Genomic DNA, 20,217 nt, shown 5'->3' on the forward strand with positions numbered 1-20,217 from the left:
AAACACAGAATGCCCCATGCTGGTTTCATCAGCCGACAACTGCCACAACATAACCTCTCATTAAATGTGATAATAATGTGCACTGGCAAATAGGATAATAAATACATCTTTTTAAATCTCTGTTTATGACATGGATAACATGGCTTGTAATCACTTATCTTCTGATTAACACAGCACATGCTTGAGCGAGCCTTTTCTGTGATCCAAGTTCAAAAGGATGGTCCTCTCTAGCGTATGAAGTTACATAGAGTTCTCCGACAGTGGCCATGACAACACGGTTTTATTTGACCATGTACGCATTGTCCAACACATATCAAAGTAGCAAAAAGCGACAGAAATAGAGAGAACCTGAATAATAAATTGCAAGCACTGCGTGTTTCGGGTATTTATGTGGTCAAATGGCTGAGCGAGCAACAATGTGTGAAAGGAGACGGCACATAATAAAAGGTACAGATTGTAAAATAGTTCTATAGAGAAAGGTTCTGGGCTCACTAGGAGAAGTTGTGGGGGGTTGCATGGTAGTGTGCCCTTTGCAGGACAATCATCATCATTATCAGCACAGAGCGGCCCAGACCACGTAACAGCATTCCATCGCTGATCAATGCCCTCATGAATTAAATTAGAGTGCCAGATGACTACCTGTGATAAGACCCCCAGGATCCACACAGATCTGAGGGGGAGATATCAACCCTGTATGATTCTCTTCAGCAGGCCAGTCAGCCACCCAGTCATCCAGCCAGTCATCCACCCAGTCATCCACCCAGTCATCCACCCAGTCATCCACCCAGTCAGCCACCCAGTCATCCACCCAGTCATCCACCCAGTCATCCACCCAGTCATCCAGCCAGTCAGCCACCCAGTCAGCCACCCAGTCAGCCACCCAGTCAGCCACCCAGTCAGCCACCCAGTCATCCACCCAGTCATCCACCCAGTCATCCACCCAGTCAGCCACCCAGTCAGCCACCCAGTCAGCCACCCAGTCAGCCACCCAGTCAGCCACCCAGTCATCCACCCAGTCATCCACCCAGTCATCCACCCAGTCAGCCACCCAGTCAGCCACCCAGTCATCCACCCAGTCAGCCACCCAGTCAGCCACCCAGTCAGCCACCCAGTCAGCCACCCAGTCAGCCACCCAGTCAGCCACCCAGTCATCCACCCAGTCATCCACCCAGTCATCCACCCAGTCATCCACCCAGTCATCCACCCAGTCAGCCACCCAGTCAGCCACCCAGTCAGCCACCCAGTCAGCCACCCAGTCAGCCACCCAGTCAGCCACCCAGTCATCCACCCAGTCATCCACCCAGTCATCCACCCAGTCATCCACCCAGTCAGCCACCCAGTCAGCCACCCAGTCATCCAGCCAGTCAGCCACCCAGTCATCCACCCAGTCATCCACCCAGTCATCCACCCAGTCATCCAGCCAGTCATCCACCCAGTCATCCACCCAGTCATCCACCCAGTCAGCCACCCAGTCAGCCACCCAGTCAGCCACCCAGTCAGCCACCCAGTCAGCCACCCAGTCAGCCACCCAGTCAGCCACCCAGTCAGCCACCCAGTCATCCACCCAGTCATCCAGCCAGTCAGCCACCCAGTCATCCAGCCAGCGGTAGATAAATAGGCCAAGGTGAACTCACCCTCCCTCACCACAGCTCTCGTCTCTCCTGCTCCATAACCCTGCAGGCAGAGGTCCACACCTCTACTGAGGGAGCACATAGATGAGGGGCATAAATAAAGCTAATCAACTTCATCAGATGAAGGCTGGGTGGAACTAACGGTTGCTGCAGGAGAGCCTGGTTTAACATTGTACTTCTCAGAACTTTGCAACAAGGGCATTCTATACCCTAACTAGAGTTGTGTGTGTATAAGTGAAAAGTGCTTTCCCCCTAAAAATGGAATATATTTCTTTCTCTTTCGAATTCCACCAGTCACCCACCACACCGAGATACAAACACAGCACCACAGCACCACAAGTGAAACAAAGTTGGGGCTCTGTAGTGAAATGTAGAGTTAGTGGCTGTTGTCCTGTGCTGCTGAGAGCAGAGACATGGGGACTCACTTTTTCGCGTGCTGGGCTGCGGGTGCTGTGGGGGAGCATCCAGGATCTTGGGGGTGCATACCAGGTGCTGAGATGAGAGGTTCTGCTGCCGTCTCTGTAGGCAGGCTAACATGGCTGCAGCTTTCTGGGGGTTCTACAGCCGCTTGGACCTCGGGGGAACCTGAGAGAGACAGGGAGAGAAAAACACCTCTGTTAGCTTTTGATCATGTATTAAATTACAAGCTGCTGGCGGTTGAACTGAATGCAAAACCCAAAACTGAAGTCAAAGCCCTGTAAGCAAACTCTTACCACGCTGATGGAGGTCTCCCCCTCAGGAGTTTCCCTGTGCTCTCCCTCCAGTATGCATGCTCTCTACTTTCCTTTTTAAAGCCTAAATTAAAATGTTTTAAACTGTTCCCACCTCAGGCCCGTATTATCATAGTCAAACTCAGCAACCCCTTTGAACTGCAGACACTACAAATCTAAGAATGTAAAATCACTTAACATCAAACCAACTTCCCCACTCCGCTTTAGACGCTAGGATGGCTCTTCGCTGTTCTCCATATTGCCCTGTCTGTTGCAATAACACAGTCCATTTACACGGTCTGCTGTTGCTGCCAGCTGCATCCTGTACCCGGTCAATAGCCCGGTCCTCAGAGACTCTAGAATTGCTCTATGAATTGATGGTGGTATTGATCATGAGTGAAAATCCAAAAGTAGCTTGTTCTCCCAAATGGCTTTGGCACACACACATAAAGGTGTGTTTGTGTATGAAGTGTTTCCCCCAGTATCTTTGATCGTAGTTATCATTCTGAACACCAGGCCTAAGTGGGGTACTATATTCTAGCCCCTATAGATACTATAGGTGCATAGGCCTACCTGCAACAACATCTGATAGTACGGAACAATCATCTTTGTGTCAGCAAATCAAAATACTACTTTATATTCCCGGCCAAAATAAACTGCACCGCTGAAATTTCAATTGAAGTGAATGCCTTGCACACAGCTGTCTCAGAGAGGCTTCATTTCTTTATCCTCCCTCTCTTCCGCTTTTCTTCTACGGTTCTTTGGCTTATTGTTTTCATTTCTGCCTCAAGGGCCACAGGCCAGCTTAAGTGAGTCAGATGCAGGAGACAGAGCACAGTGACTGGCTGCAGAAACAGAATTACCTCCACCTCAAAAGGGAGGAACAACGTGGCTTTCATTCTAGTCAGGTGCTTGAAGAGATCCACCCCACTCCTCTCCTCCTCCCCACTCCTCTCCTCCTCCCCGGTCTGCCTCTCCTCTCATACTTTGACAGCCCCACTTCAAAACCACCCAGCACAGCCTCTCTCATGTGATCACACACAGCTGAAAATCTAAAAGCCTCTCTCGATGGTCTGACTTCATTTTGAAAAGAATACCAATTTCACAACAACCCTTCATTACCACGCATTTGTCAAAAGGAGGGCAGAGGAGAAAAGGCACAGAGCGAACGAAAAGGAATCTCGGGGGAAATGCCGTCACTGCTTTACCGGCGGAAACTAAGAGACGAGTATCAGAATACCTTCCATTAGGCTACTCCCCACATTTTCTCCTGGATAAAAATGCATCAAGAAAGGCATTATCATTCAGAGGCCACCGCTTTATTTAAGCAGAAAACTAACATTCTTAGAGGGGAAAAAAGGAAGCGAGAAAAGGAAATGGTCATGCATAACTGACAACGTTTCTTTCATCCCATCAATATCTAAAAGTAAAATAAAGTGGTTGTGAGCCCTTCGAGTAAAAGTGCTTTTGCATTCTCCATTAGACTGCCTCTAAAAGGACAGAGTGCACAGATCAAAGTGAGTTCAGGGAGCACCAGTTCTGTTGACAGCATCTGAGCTAAAGGGCTCATTCTATTGCCTGTCAGACATTTTCTCTGTCTCTTACTCGCTCAGTGATAAAGGTTCTCCTAACTTTAGCTGACAAAGTTAATGCATGACAAAGTAAATGTTTCATTGCAAACACATGCAGCACATTTTACAATTCAAGGCATCGTTTAAACCCAAGATATCTTGTGTTCATCATCCAGTCAACCACCTGTCAGCAAGATAACATCTCTACTCCAGCCTTATTACAGCTGTTACCCAATAGGGATTTGAAGCAGAAACATCATGGTCTAGTATCCAATTCCCCACCTGCTAAGCCATACAGCTTACTTATTATAAACGGAGTGGTTTGAGCCCTGAATGCTGATTGGCTGACAGCCGTGGTATATTAGACCGCATACCACGGGTATGACAAAACATTTATTTTTACTGCTCTAATTACATTGGTAACCAGTTTATAATAGTAATAAGGCACCTCGGGGGTTTATGGCATATGGCCAATATACCACAGCTAAAAAGGTCTGTATCCAGGCACTGTGTTGTGCATAAGAACAGCCCTTAGCCGTAGTATATTGGCCATATACCACACCTCCTCAGGCCCTAATGCTTAATTCAAAAGGTCTCCAACAAACTGCTGAACAGTTTTCCCTCAAATTAACACCAGCTAATATGTTCCCCAGCTCCTGACTCGACCTAAACCTCACTTAGATCTACTCAGCTCCTCCTCTTCTTCTCCCAACCAATTGCCTGGGAGCTTTGTGCTGTAGTCTACAAGGTCTCCACGGCGATGGTTAATGAGAAAAGGAGAGTGGCAAGGACGGTAAATCCTTGCCACTTTGGGGTGACATCAGTGGCTCCGATAAGAGGCGTTATCAGGCGTGATGCGGTCCGCTGAGGGTCTGCCACAGAGATAAGGACCTCTGGCTCTGCACTCCATCTTTTGTCTCCCAAGGTTTCCCTGATAAGGATGTTTTGGCAGACAAAATGTCCGCTCCAACAATGATGGACTGAGGGCAAAATCTGTAGGGGGCCTGAGGGAATGGCATTGGAAAATAAAATGTCTAATTGTACAAACTATTGTCTTTTCCCTGGGCTCTTGAGGAACGGGATTGTGTGTGGGAAGATAACGAGGTCATTTGGAAGGAAGAAGGGCAGTGATGGGGAGCTAGATGATGATGGCTGTTATAGTTTAAATGGACAGAGGTATGACATGATCCTCTTAAATTCTTACTGGATCCAGATGGCATCCCCCAGGGACATGCGGTCTATCCTTCAAAAAGAGTAGGATACCCTTGAGAGAGCAATTGATACGGCACATCAACCTGATATCTCATCTAGAAAGTGTGCTTCCATTTACTGAATCGTTTTGTTCAGGCTGAAAGTGAGAAAGGCCATCCTTCTGGCAGATAGTAGCTTTACAGCACATAGATGAGGCTGTGCTCTGCCTGACCTTCCAGTCTCTCCACTCCTCTCTGAGCAGCCTCCAGGGACTTGACTGGAGCAGAGTAACATTGCTCTGAGACCCTTCCTTTCAATAAACACAAAAACACACAAACAAAAAGACACTCGCTTCGCATACACCCCCCCCCCCAACCCCAATCCTCTCAGCTTGTCCTTGCAGTTCTCAGAATCCTCAGTTAATAATTAGATGATAATGAAAAAAGGTTTAGGCTGAGCAGTGTGAGCGCCCATTTCACTCTAGTTGGATTAGTATGCTAATGTCCTTCCCTACCCACTGTCAAATCCCTGGCAGGCCAAAAAGCTAACACTGACACAGGAGGAACAGAACAAACTTCATACAGTAAGGTTGATTTACAGAAAAACAATTAGGCTAAAGGGTACTTGAACTTTGCTTGACATTTTTTAAGTCTATAGACTGCGTGTAGCCTCCTTACAGAGTCATCACTCTGAATAACAGAGCTATAACCTTTCAAAGAGCGGCCAGCCACCCCCAAGGCTCTTCACAGCCTGAAAGCACCCTGTGTCTACAGTTTTACAGAACAGTAACATTGGATAGGACTCAACATTAGTGATGCGGTCACAAGGACCTGCAAAACCACAGGTTCTGTATGGGGAGGAGAGTAAAATGGGGATGAAATGACTATTTTGGTCTCGCTTTTAAAGCAATTTCCATCAATGACCTTCAATGCCTGACTGACAGCTTGCAGTCAAACCTAGACTATCCACTGCTCAAACAGTAGAATGTAGGCATTCACCATATAACAGGGCTATGGGTATTGGGGCATGGCTGACCGGTCGCCATAACACACACAGAATCTCAAAGGGCTCCTCTAAATGAAAGCTGGGTCCTGTCTGAGTGATGGAGCCAAGGAGACAGGGCAAGCAGAGTCTAGTCAGTCTGAAACAGACGGACAGCTACGGAAGCTGCCGGTTCATCTATGCACCTCACACATTTATGGGATTTATTACTCCCGGACCAGCCAATAAGAGCCATCCTGTTTCAAGTTAGCATAATGGGAATCAGAGCACAATATGAGAGACCCAGATTGTCTTTTTTCCCGTTTTCTTCCCTTTTCCACAACAAAAAGACAAGAGTTTGAACTGCAGGACATTCAAACAACCCAGGCTCACCGTGTAGAGCAGAGCAGGACATTCAAACAACCCAGGCTCACTGTGTAGAGCAGAGCAGGACATTCAAACAACCCAGGCTCACTGTGTAGAGCAGAGCAGGACATTCAAACAACCCAGGCTCACCGTGTAGAGCAGAGCAGGACATTCAAACAACCCAGGCTCACCGTGTAGAGCAGAGCAGGACATTCAAACAACCCAGGCTCACCGTGTAGAGCAGAGCAGGACATTCAAACAACCCAGGCTCACTGTGTAGAGCAGAGCAGGACATTCAAACAACCCAGGCTCACCGTGTAGAGCAGAGCAGGACATTCAAACAACCCAGGCTCACCGTGTAGAGCAGAGCAGGACATTCAAACAACCCAGGCTCACCGTGTAGAGCAGAGCAGGACATTCAAACAACCCAGGCTCACTGTGTAGAGCAGAGCAGGACATTCAAACAACCCAGGCTCACTGTGTAGAGCAGAGCAGGACATTCAAACAGCCCAGGCTCACTGTGTAGAGCAGAGCAGGACATTCAAACAACCCAGGCTCACTGTGTAGAGCAGAGCAGGACATTCAAACAACCCAGGCTCACTGTGTAGAGCAGAGCAGGACATTCAAACAACCCAGGCTCACTGTGTAGAGCAGAGCAGGACATTCAAACAACCCAGGCTCACTGTGTAGAGCAGAGCAGGACATTCAAACAACCCAGGCTCACTGTGTAGAGCAGAGCAGGACATTCAAACAACCCAGGCTCACTGTGTAGAGCAGAGCAGGACATTCAAACAACCCAGGCTCACTGTGTAGAGCAGAGCAGGACATTCAAACAGCCCAGGGCAGCTCTGCTCTACAGTGATCCTGCAGGCCTGAGGCCGACAACAAGGAGCCTCCTTTCCATTGAGATTAGCTCCTGTACAAAGGTATTACAACAGTGTTAACAATCTGCCAAACCTGCTTATTTCTATACAATGGATGCACTTGCTCAGAAATGTATAGAAAATAAATACAATGGGTGGATATAGGAATATCCCTGGAGAGACTGCTGGCAGATGCTTTTTGAGAGAACAATAAAACATTTGTGAGCATGAGAGAATGAGTAGCTTGGACTCAGTGAAGTATTTATATTCTTTTAAACATTTCTTTAGACCTAGGCCTATACGCGAAACCAAAAATACAAATCTCTACTAGAATGGGGGAAAGAAATTAGACTACAGACACATTGACAGCTTGGGGGAATTAGGTAACCTGAACACACAGTCCATGAAGGCCAATGGTAAAGCCCATGAACACATCCAGTGCTGTCAGGGCATCATTAATAGTTACCTGGTACAGAGCCTTGGGTTCACTCAACCCTGTCCTTGCACAGCTCACAGGTGCTAAGGTAAAAATCACCGCTCTTGCTTTGGGCATGGAGCCTGGCAGAGGGAGCATAACCAGTAAACAACCCCGTCTCGATCCTCATCCCACACTGGCAGTGGATAACCCATGGGCATGCTGGATTACCTTTGGAAAACCTTGACTTGTAGTACATAGGCCTAATGCAGTTAGTGAGGCACAGTGCACAGACAAATCTCTGTTGTCATACAGATGTTCCCCATTAAAATGCCCCATCGTGGGCTTTCTGCCCCACATCACTGAAGCTTTGTATTGGCTGCCTCAGAGAAGATCATTTAGCCAACAATACTCTTTATGACAATACGCCCGCTGTGTGCTCTGCTCTTATGTCATCATAACATTTTTAAAAAATAATAAGAATTATTCATTGTGGACTACCGCCTATGCAGGGTTTGAATTGGATGGACTACCGCCTATGCAGGGTTTGAATTGGATGGACTACCGCCTATGCAGGGTTTGAATTGGATGGACTACCGCCTATGCAGGGTTTGAATTGGATGGACTACCGCCTATGCAGGGTTTGAATTGGATGGACTACCGCCTATGCAGGGTTTGAATTGGATGGACTACCGCCTATGCAGGGTTTGAATTGGATGGACTACCGTCTATGCAGGGTTTGAATTGGATTGACTACCGCCTATGCAGGGTTTGAATTGGATGGACTACCGCCTATGCAGGGTTTGAATTGGATGGACTACCGTCTATGCAGGGTTTGAATTGGATGGACTACCGCCTATGCAGGGTTTGAATTGGATGGACTACCGCCTATGCAGGGTTTGAATTGGATTGTTTTAATTTCTGGGTTTCTCTTTCCTCCACCCATATCCTTCGTGTTGACATTGTTGGGAAACAAAACGGATTTCCATTTCCATCTACTTATTTTATATTTTCCTCTTACCATTAATATCTTAGATGTGTTGCTGTTAATTTACCTCAAGGGACAAAATCCAGTCCCTCTGTATTAAAGCTGAGGATTTGTGCTTCCCATAAAGTCTGCTCTTTCACCCTGGACAATTTCTGATAGGTTTTAATGGGTGTGGATGGGCTGAAGAATGGGAAGAAAGAGAGAGGACTGCAAACTTAGATGCCTGGATCTAATAAAACAAATATTTTTTAAAAACCCTTAGGCTATCAGACCATAGCCCAACAACTAGAGCCGCAACAGATGGGTTTACAATATGAATCAACTTGAGAAATGGTCCATGCCTTACAAAGACATTCATATTATGCTGCGGGTGCTCAAGCTTTCTGACAGAAGAGGCTTTGACAAACAAAGTAAATCCCGAGTCACTGTAGCCTAAAAAAAAAAGAATCTAGCTAGTGTGAACACACACACACACACACACACTAAGAGCAATAACTATCTGATTTGATTAACAGATGCTTTGCGTCTATGATCCGCCCACTGACTGCCAGTCTCACCTGCTGGGAGTGGAAACCCAGACAGATCAACGCAGGCAATAATCAAAAGGCCCATCAGTTTCTTCTCAAAACACAGTGACAGATGTTCTTCTGTCTCACTTTATAGATTAGCATGGTGGGTGAAGAATCTACAGAACCAGACTATACAACAGAAAGGGCAGACTTGTCAAAAGTAAAGAGTTAGACCCATCTCAACCAATCATTTGTTACGGTGCTCTACAAGTACGTTGGAGTTTATGCTCTCAATCTGGTCAAAAACAAATCCTTTAAACAAGCCTGTGTATCTCCTTAGGGTTTAATAATCCCTTTTCAATCATAATTGTAGCTGTTTGATTTGCTTGCTTACCCTCCAGAGACAAAGTGGCTGTTATGCCTGCCTGGTAAGATTTTGTCCACAAAGGAAAAATGGTCCTACAGTATAGCTTTGGCTACAGTGTCTTTCACTGCCAAACTCCTCCATACCCACCCACCAAGCCCTCCCCTCCTTTCCCGTCAGAGTAGGCAAGGCTGTTCATTATGCGGTTAAGGGTCACCGATTCCTTCAAGTCATTAAAATATGTTAATAAAACAGAAGTCATGAGAAAAGATTGGCAAAATGATCCCCGCAGGGTACTCATACGGGAGAGAACTCCTTTTCCATGCTTAATGATAAGCTCCAGTCCTCACAGAGCGGCATGGAAAAACCAAACTGTTCTGGGAGAAACAGGACTTTGGTCCCTGGACTAATCCAAAATGACCTATGCCTGCTGCCTTCCCGGTAAAGGGCAGATAACATTACTCCGAGTGCAATCAGGCAGCATGTTTATTCTGCACCATATTGTACAAAAAATAACAGGCTGTTTGAAATTGCAAACAGAGCAACGACCCCCATCATTCCCCAATGGCCAGATCCTCTAAGCTTGGGCCGGGACAATACCAGTATCACGATACTCCTTAGTATCGTGGCAATGAAACAAAAATGGAAGCGGATTTAACTTCTTTAAGAAAGCAGCACTAATGTTGGGAACAAAAATGTGTCATCCCGATTCACATTTATTTTCCAAGCAATAGCACACAATATTTTACATCCAGACGGTTATTAAAGGACCAAAGAGTTAGATCTGCTTTGTGTTATTATTTTTGCCATTGATAAAACATTGCGATACTGCTATTGTCCCGGCCCTAATCTAAACACACAGTCTCTCTGCCCCTTCACAATATAAAAAGAAAAAGACCAATTAAGCAGATTTAAAAAGATGGCAGCTAGCCCATATTTAAACACCACCTCCTTAGGAGATAAAAGGTGATTAATATGGATGCACGGGAGAAATTGCTTAGCAACCAAGCCATTTACAAGATCCCTGAAAGCGGAGCAGTGTGATTGGCCGTCCAGGCACTCTCCGAGGTCACTTTACCACCTCCATTGACTCTGTCTCACAAAAAGAGGAAGCAGGGCTGAAATCCAGTACAGATTATTTTTACTGAACAATATTCCCAGTAAGCTAAAACAAACTATCTTGGTAATAATAGTTATACTTTTGTTTAGCACCATGACTAGTCCTAATAGTCTAGCTGTGTATTGAATAGGAAGCAAAAATGACTGCATAAAAGGGAAAGACTGGTTGAACATATCATTTGTATCTTACATTTCACCGGCACATGAGAGTGAGTGGGCCTGCGGAACACGGTAGGCAATATAGCCTCCTGCAGAGTAACAACGGGATATATATAGATGTATACAGTGCCTTCAGAAAGTATTTAAACCCCTTGACTTTTTCCACAATTTCTTTAGTTACAGCCTTATTCTAAAATTGATTAAATTGCCCCCCCACTATCTATCTACACATCATAATGACAAAGCAAAAAGGTTTTCGAAATCGCTAATTTATAAAAAAATAAACAGAAATATCACATTTACAAAAGTATTCAGATCCTTTACTAAGTACTTTGTTGAAGCACCTATGGCAGTGATTACAGCCTGGAGTCATCTTGGGTATGACGCTACAAGCTTGGCACACCTGTATTTGGGGAGTATCTCCCATTCCTCTCTGCAGATCTTCTCAAGCTCTGTTAGGTTGAATGGGGAGCGTTGCTGCACAACTATTTTCAGGTCTCTCCAGAGATGTTCGATCAGGTTCAAGTCCGGGCTCTGGTTGGGCCTCTCAAGGACATTCAGAGACCTGTCCCGAAGCCACTCCTGCATTGTCTTGGCTGTGTGCTTAGGGTCGTTGTCCTGTTGGAAGGTGAACCTTCACCCCAGTCTGATGTCCTGAGGGCTCGGGAGCAGGTTTTCATCAAGGATCTCTCTGTACTTTGCTCCATTCATCTTTCCCTTGATCCTGACTAGTCTCCCAGTCCCTTCCGCTGAAAAACACACCCACAGCATGATGCTGCCACCACTATGCTTCACCATAGAGATGGTGCCAGGTTTCCTCCCAGACATGATGCTTGGCATTCAGACCATAGAGTTGAATCTACAATCACCTATCCGGACCCGTTTTACTGCCGATGCAGAGCCCCACCGGGCCTTCACGACTGGAATTCCGACGTTATCTGCCCGAGGAAGTTATTCAACTGGCCCCTCCATCGCAACGTAACCTGAACGCCCATCTGCTAACTGCGGCCCGCTAATCGTTAGCTGTCTTGAGCATATCGGCTGCTATCTTCTTGGGCCACTATAACTATTTTGACAATTGGATTGGTCCCCTCTACCACACGGAACCCACTAATCTACCGACGGAAACGCACAGGGTGGATAAAAAAACAGACCTCCATCTTCTGCTAGCTTGCTACCCATGGCTCGGCTAGCTGTCTGAATCGCCGTGACCCCAACCAACCTAACTACTCACTGGACCCTTATGATCACTCGGCTAAGCATGCCTCTCCTTAATGTCAATATGCCTCTCCTTAATGTCAATATGCCTTGTCCATTCAGTTCTGGTTAGTGTTCATTGGCTTATTTCACTGTAGAGCCTCAAGCCCTGCTCATTATACCTTATCCAACCCTTCAGTTCCACCACCCACACATGCGATGACATCACCTGGTTTCAATGATGTTTCTAGAGACAATATCTCTTTCATCATCTCTCAATGCCTAGGTTTACCTCCACTGTATTCACATCCTACCATACCTTTGTCTGTACACTATACCTTGAATCTATTTTATCGCCCCCAGAAACCTGCTCCTTTTACTCTCTGTTCCGGACGTCTTAGACGTCCAATTCTCATGGCTTTTAGCCGTACCCTTATCCTACTCCTCCTCTGTTCCTCTGGCGATGTAGAGGTGAATCCAGGCCCTTCGGAGCCTAGCTCCACTCCTATTCCCCAGGCGCTCTCTTTTGATAACTTCTGTAATCGTAAAAGCCTTGGTTTCATGCATGTTAACATTAGAAGCCTCCTCCCTAAGTTTGTTTTATTCACGGCTTTAGCACACTCTGCCACCCCGGATGTCTTAGCCGTGTCTGAATCCTGGCTTAGGAAGACCACCAATAACTCTGAAATCTCCATCCCTAACTACAACATTTTCAGACAAGATAGAACGGCCAAAGGGGGCGGAGTTGCAATCTACTGCAGAGATAGCCTGCAGAGTTCTGTCCTACTATCCAGGTCTGCACCCAAACAATTTGAACTTCTACTTTTAAAAATCCACCTCTAAAAACAAGTCTCTCACCGTTGCCGCCTGCTATAGACCACCCTCTGCCCCCAGCTGTGCTCTGGATACCATATGTGAACTGATTGCCCCCCATCTATCTTCAGAGCTCGTGCTGCTAGGTGACCTAAACTGTGACATACTTAACACCCCAGCCATCCTACAATCTAAGCTTGATGCCCTCAATCTCACACAAATGATCAATGAACCTACCAGGTACAACCCCAATGCCGTAAACACGGGCACCCTCATAGATATCATCCTAACCAACTTGCCCTCTAAATACACCTCTGCTGTTTTCAACCAAGATCTCAGCGATCACTGCCTCCTTGCCTGCATCCGTAATGGGTCTGCAGTCAAACGACCTCCACTCATCACTATCAAACGCTCCCTGAAACACTTCAGCGAGCAGGCCTTTCTAATCGACCTGGCCCGGGTATCCTGGAAGGATATCGACCTCATCCCGTCAGTAGAGGATGCCTGGTTATTTTTTTTAAATGCCTTCCCAACCATCTTAAATAAGCATGCCCCATTCAAGAAATGTAGAACCAGGAACAGATATAGCCCTTGGTTCTCTCCAGACCTGACTGCCCTTAACCAACACAAAAACATCCTGTGGCGTTCTGCATTAGCATCGAACAGCCCCCGTGAAATGCAACTTTTTAGGGAAGTTAGAAATCAATATACACAGGCAGTTAGAAAAGCCAAGGCTAGCTTTTTCAAGCAGAAATTTGCTTCCTGCAACACAAACTCAAAAAAGTTCTGGGACACTGTAAAGTTCATGGAGAATAAGAGCACCTCCTCCCAGCTGCCCACTGCACTGAGGATAGGAAACTCTGTCACCACCGATAAATCCACTATAATTGAGAATTTCAATAAGCATTTTACTACGGCTGGCCATGCTTTCCACCTGGCCACCCCTACCCCGGTCAACAGCACTGCACCCCCCCACAGCAACTCGCCCAAGCCTTCCCCATTTCTCCTTCTCCCAAATCCAGTCAGCTGATGTTCTGAAAGAGCTGCAAAATCTGGACCCCCACAAATCAGCCGGGCTAGACAATCTGGACCCTTTCTAAAATTATCTGCCGAAATTGTTGCAACCCCTATTACTAGCCTGTTCAACCTCTCTTAGGTGTCGTCTGAGATTCCCAAAGATTGGAAAGCAGCTGCTGTCATCCCCCTCTTCAAAGGGGGGGACACTCTTGACCCAAACTGCTACAGACCTATATCTATCCTACCCTGCCTTTCTAAGGTCTTCGAAAGCCAAGTTAACAAACAGATCACCGACCATTTTGAATCCCATCGTACCTTCTCCGCTATGCAATCTGGTTGCAGAGCTGGTCATGGGTGCACCTCAGCCACACTCAAGGTCCTGAACGATATCTTAACCGCCATCGATAAGAAACAGTACTGTGCAGCCGTATTCATTGACCTGGCCAAGGCTTTCAACTCTGTCAATCACCACATCGGCAGACTCAACAGCCTTGGTTTCTCAAATGATTGCCTCGACTGGTTCACCAACTACTTCTCCGACAGAGTTCAGTTTGTCAAATCTGAGGTCCTGTTGTCCGGGCCTCTGGCAGTCTCTATGGGGGTGCCACAGGGTTCAATTCTTGGGCCGACTCTCTTCTCTGTATACATCAATGATGTCGCTCTTGCTGCTGGTGAGTCTGATCCACCTCTACGCAGACGACACCATTCTGTATACTTCTGGCCCCTCTTTGGACACTGTGTTAACAACCCTCCAGATGAGCTTCAATGCCATACAACTCTCCTTCCGTGGCCTCCAACTGCTCTTAAATACAAGTAAAACTAAATGCATGCTCTTCAACCGATCGCTGCCTGCACCTGCCCGCCCGTCCAGCATCACTACTCTGGACGGTTCTGACTTAGAATATGTGGACAACTACAAATACCTAGGTGTCTGGTTAGACTAAACTCTCCTTCCAGACTCACATCAAACATCTCCAATCCAAAGTTAAATCTAGAATTGGCTTCCTATTTCGCAACAAAGCATCCTTCACTCATTCTGCCAAACATACCCTCGTAAAACTGACCATCTTACCGATCCTCGACTTTGGCGATGTCATTTACAAAATAGCCTCCAACACCCTATCCAACAAATTGGATGCAGTCTATCACAGTGCCATCCGTTTTGTCACCAAAGCCCCATATACTACCCACCACTGTGACCTGTACGCTCTCATTGGCTGGCCCTCGCTTCATACTCGTCGCCAAACCCACTGGCTCCAGGTCATCTTCAAGACCCTGCTAGGTAAAGTCCCGCCTTATCTCTGCTCGCTGGTCACTATAGCTGCACCCACCCGTAGCACGCGTTCCAGCAGGTATATCTCACTTGTCACCCCCAAAGCCAATTCCTCCTTTGGCCGCCTCTCCTTCCAGTTCTCTGCTGCCAATGACTAGAACGAACTACAAAAATCTCTGAAACTGGAAACACTTATCTCCCTCACTAGCTCTAAGCACCAGCTGTCAGAGCAGCTCACAGATTACTGCACCTGTACATAGCCCCTCTATAAATAGCCCAAACAACTACCTCTTCCCCTACTGTATTTATTTATTTAGCTCCTTTGCACCCCAGTATTTCTACTTTGCACACTCATCTACTGTCAAATCTACCATTCCAGTGTTTTAATTGCTATATTGTATTTACTTTGCCACCATGGCCTATTTATTGCTTTTACCTCCCTTATCTCACCTCATTTGCTCACATTTTAAATAGACTTATTTTTCTACTGTATGTTTGTTTTACTCCATGTGTAACTCTGTGTTGTTATATGTGTCGAACTGCTTTGCTTTATCTTGGCCAAGTCGCAGTTGTAAATGAGAACTTGTTCTCAACTTGCCTACCTGGTTAAATAAAGGTGAAATAAATAAAATAAAATCTATTTTTTATAAAAATGTTCTAAACCTTACTAACAACAAAATATGAATCACATTTTGGCCAAGGGAGCCATGGAATAAGTTGAGTATGCAATTTTATTAATTGAATGAATTAGTTCTGGGAGGCTCACACGGGATATTGATATCCACAGTACTGCACCAATTCTTTGTTTTTAACATAAAATGCACTATAATTTAAGATTAAAACTGCAAAGTTCTCTTTCTGCCTCATGAATTAAAAAATATATATATATTATTAGACGCCAAGAGGGGGGCCTTTAAAATGTTCCTTCCCAGGGCATGGGACCTGGTTCATCCAGCCATGCACTGCCAAAGTCATAGTAAAACTCCTTGTATGCTACTTCTCTCTCACTGTAATTGTGTTCTGATTATGAGGGGTTCCCTGATGGAGACCTGCATGGAGAGCAGAGGGGAACAGGCCAGAAGATGACAAATCCCCTCTCATCATGGATCAAGAGTCGGGAGATAATGTGCTGATGGGGTGTGAGATCTGTGTAAAACCCCAGGGAGATGACTGTTTGTAATTCAACCCGATCTGTTAGCCTCTGATACACTAACTACAGACTGGCCAAGCCATAAAAAGCTTAGTGAAACGTTTCTCGGGTGAACACAAAGCACAAGCCAAGCCAATATCTAGAACTTCAATTAGAGCAGAGTATGTCGATATATCAGTTTGGCTACAAGGCTACTCAGTCAATGTCTGGCATCCCCACTAGGCCTGGGTTATATCATTCCAGTATAATAAACACATCTAAGCATATTTTCCATCCTCCAACCCAAATGTTCCCCAAAATGAATGACGTTGTCTGTCAAAACCGGACTTTAAGCTCCGTCATATATTAAACATGGAGCATTACACACTGAGTGACAGCTGAAATTAAGAAGCACAATATTTACACAAAAGTATGTGGACACCCCTTCAAATTTGTGGATTTGGCTATTTCAGCCACACCCGTTGCTGACATAACACAACCATGCAATCTCCATAGACAAACATTGGCAGTAGAATGGTTTTACTGAAGAGCTCAGTGACTTCCAACGTGGAACCGTCAAAGGATGGCTTGGCCAGTCTGTACTCCAACAAGTCAGTTCGTCAAATTTCTGCCCTGCTAGAGTGCTGTTATTTGGAAGTGGAAACTTCTAGGAACAACAAAGGTTCAGCCGCAAAGTGGTAGGCCACACAAGCTCACAGAACAATGCATAGTGCCAACGGTAAAGTTTGGTGGAGGAGGAATAATGGTCTGGGGCTGTTTATCATGGTTCAGGCTATGCCCCTTAGCTCCAGTGAAGGGAAATCTTAACACTACAGCATACAATGACATTATGGACCAGTGTTTCCTAACCCTGGTCCTCAAGTACCCCCAACAGTACACAGTTTCAGCACTTGACAAACACCTCAATCAACTCATTGAGGGCTTGATGATTCTTTTATTTAACTAGGCAAGTCAGTTAAGAACAAATTCTTATTTACAATGACGGCTAAACCTGGACGACGCTTGGCCAAATGTGCGCTGCCTTATGGGACTCCCAATCACGGCCAGATGTGATACAGCCTGGATTTGAACCAGGGACTGTAGTGACACCTCTTGCACTAAGATGCAGTGCCTTAGACCGCTGTGCCACTCAGGAGCTGTATGGATTTCGCTTTGTGCACAGAGGCATTGCCATGCTGAAACAGGAAAGGGCCTTCCCCAAACTGTTGCCACAAAGTTGTAAGCACAGAAACGTCTAGAATAGTGTTTCCCAAACCTGGCCCTCGAGTACCCCCGACAGTACACATTTTTATTGTAACCATGGACAACCACACCTGAGTCAACTTGGGCTCCTGAGTGGCGCAGTGGTCTAAGGCACTGCATCTCAGTGCTAGAGGCATCACTACAGACCCTGGTTCGATCCCGGACTGTATCACAACCGGCCGTGATCGGGAGTCCCATTGGGCGGTGCACAATTGGCCCAGTGTCGTCCAAGTTAGGGAGGGTTTGGCCGGGGTAGGCCGTCATTGTAAAATAAGAATCTGTTCTTAACTGACTTGCCTAGTTAAATAAAAGGTTATATTTTTCTTTTTAAATAATGTTTGTCAAGATCGGCCTGCACAGAGCTCTGACCTCAACTCCATCGAACACCTTTGGGATGAATTGGAACACCGACTGCGAACCAGGCTTAATCACTAATGCTCGTGGCTGAATGGAAGCAAGTCCCAGCAGCAATGTTCCAACATCTAGTGGAAAGCCTTCCCAGAAGAGTGGAGGCTGTTATAGCAGCAAAGGGAGGGACCAACTCCATATTAATGCACATGATTTTGGAATGAGATGTTCAACGAGCAGGTGTCCACATACTTTTGGTCATGTAGTGTATTTAGCCACTGCTATTCAAAATGCAGATTTTACAGAATTATTAAAGTCAAACGGATTGAATGTCAACTGAAGATGTATGAATAAAGCAATTTTCGTAGTGGGCATGTGGGGGAGGGTTATTCAGAGCATTTTTCATTTAGTTTAATTACATTCTCTCAAAGGCCATAATGTTTATTTCAGGATTTTAATATATTCCGAGGCAATCCCATTATGATGCCAAATTATGTGAGTGGGCAGGAGTGAGAGCAGGTCCTCCCTGATGTTGTGTCAGATGCTTCATGTTATAATATTCATCCAGACAGAGGTCTTTCAGTTTCTGAGGCATGGAATGAGTCCTCAGGACTATCATCATGTATATGGCCTGATGGGCTTCAAAAGACTATCAATCAAAACTGTATTTACAAAGCCTGTTTACATCAGCAGATGTCACAAATTGCTTATACAGGAACCCAGCACAAAACCACAAAGAGCAAGCAGAAGACTACACTGAGAACACAGGAACTTCAATAAAATATTCATTTAGTTTTGTAATGGATATAAAAGTAAGATAATAAGTTGTTATTGCCATGATGTATCTCTTTCATAGGCCATGCTTAAACCACAGATGGGAAGAAGCTGTGACTTCCTGTCTCTCTAGCCAAAAAATGATCTGACACAGCCAGGAAAGCGTGCAGGATAGAATTTCAGTCTGTGCTATCCAGTTTCCTTGGGACGTTCCTACTCCTGCACTGAAGTTGACATTAAAAATTGTTGGGGGTTAGGGACGTCCCAAGGATCCCAGATAGCAAGGCGCATAATATACATGGGCAAACTCTGCCTCTAGGTGCAACCTCCAAACTCTGCCTCTAGGTGCAATGATCCCTCCTCCGGCTTTGACAATAGACGTGGAAACTAAGCCTTTGGAGTCAGCTTTGAAGGGCCAATAACATACTTCAAAGCATTTCCTGTAACCACTGGGATTCTGACACATAAGTCCTCCTTTATTGCAGGCTGTACATCCGCCACAAAACCATTCTGCTCGCCTCAGACAGACAGAGGGGTACTTCTGAATGGAACTTCATGCCATAATATACCCTTTTGGATCTTCCACGCAGTGTTTTGACCAGTTCCAAGTGCGCACAAAGATTGAAAACAGTTAGCCTAATACTCAACATATATTTTTTTAAATACCTGAATATGCTTTAAAATGTTTCGGTCCTGCTGAAACAGGGCAGTAACGTCCTGTGTCCCAATCCAATAGATTGTATATTCTAGTATTATAGCTCACATCTGTCCCACAGTCTCTCGAACTAGGTTCAAACCTATATTAGTGTGGTCTACTGGTCTCATTGCGCACAAGGCATTGACGAAAGTATTACATTAATCCATCCTTATTTGATTCAACTGGAACAATCTAGGCTATATGAATGCACCCCGTTTCATAAAAGGGGACCGATTGCCCTCCATCCCCATAATTCAGAGCCACTTGGCGGCATTTACGTACATCTACAAATCTCTACCATAGCCTAGGCTACTAAAATGAATGCACCTGCTGATGACCGCAAACAATGCATTTGGCCTACTAAACGGATTGTATAGCATGGCAAGATAGCCTATTAATGATGGCAAATGAGGCAAAGCAATGTATTGATCACCAGAATAGTACATAAAAACAATTTCTTACATACAGTGTTCAGTGTTATCATAAGGCTTGTTTATATTTGGCTCGATGTTCGCTCCCCTGCTCAGAAGGCGTATTTCCTTTGCCAAAGAGACGTCGCTGAAGTCCGATGAGACTGAGAATTATCGGTTTGAAAATATCCATGAAGAGAACCACTTTTAAAAAGTATTATTCGAAATGGCAAATGTCTTGATATTGAAAATGAAATCGTTTGTAGGTGTATTCATTCCAATTTTCCTCTCATGTACTCTTCTCCCCACAGCCAACCGAACTGAAATATGTCGAAATGCATGAGATGAATTCTCACGACTGAACAAAACGGGCATCCGACCAATCAATTAAGAGTATATTTGAATATTCCCACGGCTCGGCCAATCGTT

The 20,217-nt window shown here is 45.5% G+C and overlaps 1 protein-coding gene across 7 annotated transcripts in view; it reads right to left on the bottom strand.

The window, feature by feature from the left end:
- Positions 1-20,108, bottom strand: part of LOC115149211 (protein FAM222A) — a 35,607-nt gene extending 15,499 nt beyond the window's left edge. Inside the window, exons 1-3 of one of the 7 annotated variants that reach the window (XM_029691864.1) lie at positions 19,845-20,108; positions 2,057-2,216; positions 1,635-1,699 (exon numbers count right to left, since the gene is read on the bottom strand). In XM_029691864.1, coding sequence (XP_029547724.1) covers positions 1,635-1,699; positions 2,057-2,115 — 124 coding nt within the window. In that variant the 5' untranslated portion in view covers positions 2,116-2,216; positions 19,845-20,108. Of the gene's footprint in view, positions 1-1,634; positions 1,700-2,056; positions 2,217-2,344; positions 4,289-9,619; positions 9,946-19,840 lie in introns of those variants that run through there. The other 6 variants (XM_029691862.1, XM_029691865.1, XM_029691868.1 and 3 more) reach the window with 6 other exon arrangements.
- Between the last annotated feature and the right edge of the window lie 109 nt (positions 20,109-20,217).

The sequence above is a fragment of the Salmo trutta genome, chromosome 15 (assembly GCF_901001165.1).
Source record: "Salmo trutta chromosome 15, fSalTru1.1, whole genome shotgun sequence".
Lineage (NCBI taxonomy): Eukaryota > Metazoa > Chordata > Actinopteri > Salmoniformes > Salmonidae > Salmo > Salmo trutta.